This window comes from Microcaecilia unicolor, chromosome 6, assembly GCF_901765095.1.
Source record: "Microcaecilia unicolor chromosome 6, aMicUni1.1, whole genome shotgun sequence".
Taxonomy (NCBI): Eukaryota; Metazoa; Chordata; class Amphibia; order Gymnophiona; family Siphonopidae; genus Microcaecilia; species Microcaecilia unicolor.
The window spans coordinates 11,084,307-11,091,557 of record NC_044036.1 but is presented as its reverse complement, the minus strand read 5'-3'; the positions used below and the strand labels follow the sequence as shown (position 1 = coordinate 11,091,557).

The following is a 7,251-nucleotide window of genomic DNA, read 5'->3' as shown; positions in this document are numbered from 1 at the left end:
AATTGCCTCATATACAGATCCCACTTCACTACAGAATCTACCTCAGAGTCCATCTCAGCCTCAACTCGAATTGCCTCAGTAAAACTATACAACCCATGCTATATGAACATTTAAACCTTTAACCTGCATACTGTTCTACCAGACCCCCCCAACAAACTGAACCACAAGCAAACCACATTCATGGACTTTGTATCAAATGCATGCTCAACACCCCAATATATACTACTAGGAGGACCTAACCTCCCCTTAGAAAGACCTCACCTCTGGCCCCACACTCGGGACTGTATAGATGTCCTTCAACTATGTGCTTTCAACCTTCCTCCAACACACAACAAAGGCCATTCACTCAATATCATCACACACACACTCTACAGACCACACCTTCATATATCTGACATCTACTGGGCCGCCTCTCCCCTGGTCCGACCACCACAAGCAACCCTATCTATGCATGGTGAAAAAAAGATCAACCCAAAGCACCAGAACCCATACACAATTAAAACAGAGGACGGGTTGATAAGGATACATTCTGGCAACTTATCTTGATAACAATTGGTCGACAGACCCAAACTCAAACCACTTCCTTACAGATTGGGGACCACAGATGCAATCTTATTACATAGTAACATAACATAGTAGAATGACGGCAGAAAAGACCTGCACGGTCATCCATCTGCCCAACAAGGATAACTCATATGTGCTACTTTTGTGTATACCCTACTTTGATTTGTACCTGTGCTCTTCAGGCACAGACCGGATAAGTCTGCCCAGCACTATCCCCGCCTCCCACCCCTGCTCTGGCACAGACCGATAAGTCTGCCCAGCTCTATCCTCGCCTCCCACCACCGGCTCCTTTACACTCCAAAACCTTAAACTCAAGAAAAACTCCTCACTGTGGTTCACACGAGGAACTAAAGAAACAAGAAAGAAACCAGGAATTAGAAAAGGCATGGAGCAATCAAAAGATGACATCACCCTTAATGCGTGGAATGCATCACAAAAGAAATACAAGAATGACAATCAAACGAGCCAAAAGAGCATATTACACAAAACAATCACAACCACCGAACAGACATAAAAAAACAATATACAATCATAAAAATCTTCTCAACACAAACCAGAAAACTTCACCTCAAACTATCCATCTGCCGACCAGATGGCCAAATACTTCAACGATAAAATCATTAATCTATGCAAAACAATTCCACATGATGACACCAACATCGACACTTTCCTAGACGAACTGGACCCTGACACAGATGATATCCCAGCAGACTGATACTGGACACATTTCGCTCCCCTTAGCACCAAAGAAATCTCTTCAGCACTATCCAAACTCTCCAAGTCCCACTGCCACCTGGATCCATGTCCCAATTATCTGATGAAGAATGCCCCAGAACGATTCATAACAGAACTCACCACCCACCTAAACTTCCTACTTCAACAAGGTTCTTTCCCATCTGAACACGGCAATATTCTACTCACAACAATTCCGAACCCCCCCCCCAAAAAACAGCGAATTACATCACCAACTACAGACCTGTGGCTTCCATCCCTCTCCTAACCAAACTGATGGAAAACAGAGTGACCTTCCAACTCAACGAATTCATACAAAAATTCTCTATACAACATGAATCACAATCAGGTTTTCGACCTGCGCACAGCATAGAAACAGTGCTACTTACCCTGGTGTCCAAATTCAAACATGATATCTCAATTGGCAACAAAATACTCCTTCTGCAATTCGACCTGTCCAGCGCATTTGACATGGTAGACCATGACATCCTGACAAAATTACTGGACAAACTAGGGATCGGTGGAAACATCATTAAATGGATAAAAAGCTTTATCACCGCTAGATCCTATCAGGTCAAATCAACCTCATCAATATCGCCCACCAGTGCCGTAGCGAGGGCGGTTGACACCCGGGGCGGGTCGCCGCTGTATACCCCCCCCCGGGGGCAGCACAGCGCCCCCCCTCGGCGCGCACCCCCCCTCCGGCGCGCATTCTTACTTAGTTTAGAAGCAAGGGGCGGGCGGGAGGGCCGCCCCCGAGTCCACGTCACTGGGAGCTGCGTCAGCTCCATTGGTTCCTTGCTCTCTCTGCCCCGGAACAGGAAGTAACCTGTTCCAGGGCAGAGGGAGCAAGGAACCAACGGAGACGACACCCCCCCAGCGGCGTGCACCCAGGGCGGACTGCCCCACCACCCCCCTTCCTACGCCACTGTCGCCCACATGGTCCTCAAAATGCGGAGTCCCCCAAGGATCACCCCTATCCCCGATCCTCTTCAAACTCATGATGATCCCTCTCGCCAAATCCTTATCCAAATCAGACCTAAATCTCTTCATCTACGCTGATGACATCACAATATTCATCCCTTTCAAATCTACTCTTACAGAAATCTTGGAGAAAATAACCACTGCCATGAATACTCTAGCATCCTGGGCCAACGCTTTCAAGATGAAACTGAATAAAGAAAAAACTCAGTGCCTCATCCTTTCATCACAACACACTACTCAGCTCCCAACCACTCTGAACACCCCCGGCGTTACAATCCCAATATCTGATAATCTAAAAATCCTAGGAGTAACATTAGACAAACACCTAACTTTAGAAACTCATGCAAAAGCCATGACAAAAAAGATGTTCAACATGATGTGGATACTGAAAAGAGTGAAGCCATACCTTCCACAGAAAACTTTCCGCAATCTAGTACAATCCACAGTGCTCACCCATGCCGACTACTGCAACAGCATCTTCTTCGGATGCCAAGCCCAAATCGTGAAAAAACTCCAAACAGCCCAAAACACAGCAGCTAGACTCATTTTTGGCAAATCAAGATTCGAAAGCGCAACACCACTTCGTGAAAAACTTCACTGGCTCCCAATCAAGGAAAGAATACACTTCAAAGCCCACACAATGATCCACAAGATCCTCTATGGCGAATCCCCAAGCTACATGTCCAACCTGATCGATCTTCCAGCCAGAAACTGGACCAGTACTTCTAGAACATATCTCAATCTTCATCTCCCTAACTGCAAAGGCCTTAAATAAAAAACCTACTACGCATCCAACGTCTCTGTAATTGGCAGCCAACTATGGAACGCCATACCTCGACACATCCGAAAAACCACTGAGCATCTACCCTTCCGAAAACTGCTGAAGACTTACCTCTTCAAACAAGCATATGACCCGTCCTAACTCTCAAACACAACTCCACTCCAATATATCATCCACACTCCAATCCCTTCATCACATCTCTTACCACTGTCCCACTCAATGTAATTATCCCACTCTATGAAATTATGCCGTCTCTGTGACACTTTGTTCCATACTTTGTATAATTTCTGTGATACATCGTACCATACTGAACCTAATCTAAGTAATTATGTCATCTCTTTGATACATTGTTTCCATCCCTGTATTATCTCTGTGATACTTTGTACCATACTATGTAAGCCGCATTGAACCTGCTATTGAGCGGGGTATAAATGCCACAAATAAATAAAAGTTCAATGAAGAAATGAGCATTATTCTTCAATGTTCTGGACTAACCGACTATGAAAAGGCCAAACGTCTGTAATAATCCATTATATGGGGATTACTAGGAGAGTAATATTATCTATCTACTAGTAAAAAAAGGCCCGTTTCGGAAAGAAATGAAACGGGCGCTAGCCAGGTTTTCCTCGTAGTGTGTATGTTAGAGTGAGTGTGTGTGTGTGAGAGTGACTGTGTGTGAGAGAGAGAGAGATTGAGTGCTTGTGTATCTGTGTTTGAGTGTGTGTGTGTTTCAGAATGACTGTGTGCGAGTGCGTATGTTGGACACAGTGAGTGACAGAGACAGAGTTTTCCCGAGAGCTACAGTGTGTTTGACAGAGCGTCTGGTTACTTACCCCCTCATTCGTACTTTTCCCTTTGTTGGGCCCCTCCGTTTCCTCCCTCTTTCCCCTCTCTTGCCTTCCCCTCCCCATCTCTACTGAGTGAGTGTGTGCCCCTCCCTCCCCACCTGCTTTTCCTGTTGATGTCGGTTACCGAGGGTGGCTCCGGGATCTCGGTGCAAGTTGTGTTTGTGTGATGCTCTCTTTACCGCCCCCGCCGTCGACGTCATCGCTTACCGAGGGGGCTCGGGATCTCCGTCCAAGTTGTGTATGTGCGACGCTGTTTGTTCCGCCCTGCCGTCGACGTAATCGCGTGGTGACGTGAGGGCGGAGCTACACATCCCTCTTTGTCGTTCCGCCCTCTCTCCTGCTTTCGGCTACTGATTGGCTCCTTGAATGTGCTCCGCCCTCAACGTCATTACGTTTGACGCGAGGGCGGGGCCCACAGACTGTGTTTCTGCTGCTTCAGAGCTTCGAACAAACGAACTGGCTTCATTGACTTCAGTGGTCAATGGAACGTTGAGAGTGCTTTTTATGTCCAGATGGGGCGTGGCCTAGGGCGCAGGTGGGCGTGGCTGAGTGCGGGAGTCCGAATAGCCTAGGTCAGGAGCCACAGTTGGAGTGAGGTGAGCTTCAGAACGTCTGAGGGGGATTCAGAATGTCCTGAGGGGGATTTTATTTATATAGATATGTTCCATCTTTGCTTACACCCTATGCTGTCTGTTAAAATGTTTTATTGTGTATTGCGTTGACATTGTAATTGTCTATTGCTTATATTTGATTTATTTTTGCTGTACATGGCCTTGAGTGAATTCCTTCAGAAAGGTGGTAAATAAATCCTAATAATGAAATAAATAAAGACTGGCAAACTTTCTCCACGGCTTCATGCATAACGCTTCATAATTGCAAGCAGACTTTTCAGTCGTGGCCTCCCTGCCATTCTCACATGACCCAGACATCCTGCATCAGTTACTCTGAATACTGCCATTCTGCTGGGTTTATTTTCTGTTCCAGTGAACTGCAGCGTTCAGGCACACTGAATGCACAGGGCACCAGACTAAAAGGAAATTGAATGGCTGAGAAAAGTGAAATGAAAAACAAGCGTGCAGATTAAAGCCAGGGTTGAGATAAGGTCCAAAGCACTGAGAACAGAGAAGCATTGTTAACCCCCAGGGATGGTTTCGTATTCTCATTAGTGGTGAATTTTCACTCTCATTCTAGTGAAGGGGTGCATTCGTCCTTGCCGTATTTCCAAAGGATATTGCAACTGGATTTCCAACTTTCCAGGCCAGTAACTTTTCAGAAATGTAATGTTTCAGGCCTGGTTTTCAGAAATATAGTAACATAGTAACCTAGTAAACGCTGGCAGATAAAGGCCTGTACAGTCCATCCAGTCTGCCCAACAAGATAAACTCATTTTACATGGTGTGTGATACTTTATATGTATAACTGAGTTTGATTTGTCCTTGTCATTCTCAGGACACAGACCGTAGAAGTCTGCCCAGCACTCTTCTTGTACTAAAAGTTCTGACGTTAACATCGAAGCCCCTTAAAATTTACACTCCAGTCCATCCATATCTATTCAGTCACGATCAGGGCGTAGACCGTAGAAGTCTGCCCAGCAACAGTTTTGCTTCCCAATTACCGGCGTCGCCACCTAATCTCCGCTAAGATTCCGTAGAGTCATTCCTTCTAAACAGGATTCCTTTGTGTTTATCCCACACATGTTTGAATTCCGTTACCGTTTTCATCTCCACCAGCTCCCGCGGGAAGGCATTCCACATATCCACCACCCTCTCCGTGAAAAAGTACTTCCTGACATTACTCCTGAGTCTGCCCCTCTTCAACCTCAATTCATGTCCTCTAGTTCTACCGCCTTCCCGACTCCGGAAAAGGTTCGTTTGCGGATTAACACCTTTCAAATATTTGAACGTCTGTATCATGTCACCCCTGTTTCTCTTTTCCTCCAAGGTATACATGTTCAGGTCGGCAAGTCTCTCCTCATGCATTTTATTTGTCTGTCTTTTCATTGATGTCAGTGGAGTAAGTCATAATGGCGTGTGAAATATTACATATATGTAATAGGAAATATAGAAACACATAGCAGGAAGTAAAGACATGGTATAATTCCAATCATCTCCACTTTAAGGATACATCTTGGGTTGATACAGCTTTTTAGATCAGGCAGAACTTATTTTTTTCTGGTGTGGGGGTGGGGGTGGGATTCATGTGTGTTTCAGTGCTTGCGATTGAAAACGGTGCTTCTGTACAATTAAAAGCATTGTTTGGGGAATGAGTGTTTTTTTTTGTTTTCTTCTCCTTCCTGAAATTTTATTGCTAAGTGGGAAGGAAAATCTTGTTACATCACAATGATAGCGTTAAATTGGTTTTTCCTTGAATAGTTATGTGAATAAGTCTGGGAGGGAGGATGGAAATTTTTTTTTTTTGTACTCTGCACTTTCCCACTCATGGCAGGCGCAATGCGGCTTAGGTACTTATTTGTACCTGGGGCAATGGAGGGTTAAGTGACTTGCCCAGCGTCACAAGGAGCTGCCTGTGCCTGCAATAGGAATCAAACCCAGTTCCCCAGGACCAAAGTCCACCACCCTAACCACTAGGCCACTCCTCCACTGTTGCTACTATTTGAGATTCTACATGGAATGTTGCTATTCCACTAGCAACAGCAGATCACCAATGTGGACTGGCCACGCAGGCTTCTGCTTCTGTGAGTCTGACGTCAGACTCACAGAAACAGAAGCCTGCGCAGCCTTCTACATGGAATGTTGCTAGTGGAATAGCAACATTCCATGTAGAATGTCAAATAGTAGCAACATTCCATGTAGAATCTCCAATAGTATCTATTTTATTTTTGTTACATTTGTACCCTGCGCTTTCCTACTCATGGCAGGCTCAATGCGGCTTACATGGGGCAATGGATGGTTAAGTGACTTGCCCAGAGTCACAAGGAGCTGCCTGTGCCTGCAATGGGAATCGAACCCAGTTCCCCAGGACCAAAGTCCACCACTCTAACCACTAGGCCACTCCTCCACTGTTGCTACTAATTGAGATTCTACATGGAATGTTGCTATTCCACTAGCAACATTCCATGTAGAAGTCGGCCTTTGCAGATCACCAATGTGGCCGCACAGCAGGACGTCAGACTCACAGAAACAGAAGCCTGCGCAGCCTTCTACATGGAATGTTGTTAGTGGAATAGCAACAATCCATGTAGAATGTCAAATAGTAGCAACATTCCATGTAGAATCTCCAATAGTATCTATTTTATTTTTGTTACATTTGTACCCTGCGCTTTCCTACTCATGGCAGGCTCAATGCGGCTTACATGGGGCAATGGATGGTTAAGTGACTTGC

General features: G+C 45.4%; 1 protein-coding gene across 1 annotated transcript in view; it reads right to left on the bottom strand.

Moving 5' to 3' along the window:
- LOC115471761 (V-type proton ATPase 21 kDa proteolipid subunit-like) overlaps positions 1 to 3,902 on the bottom strand; it is a 35,269-nt gene extending 31,367 nt beyond the window's left edge. The window contains exon 1 of the mRNA XM_030205577.1: positions 3,895 to 3,902. Within this exon, the coding sequence (XP_030061437.1) occupies positions 3,895 to 3,902 (8 nt within the window). The remainder of the gene's footprint in view (positions 1 to 3,894) is intronic.
- Positions 3,903 to 7,251: the final 3,349 nt, after the last annotated feature.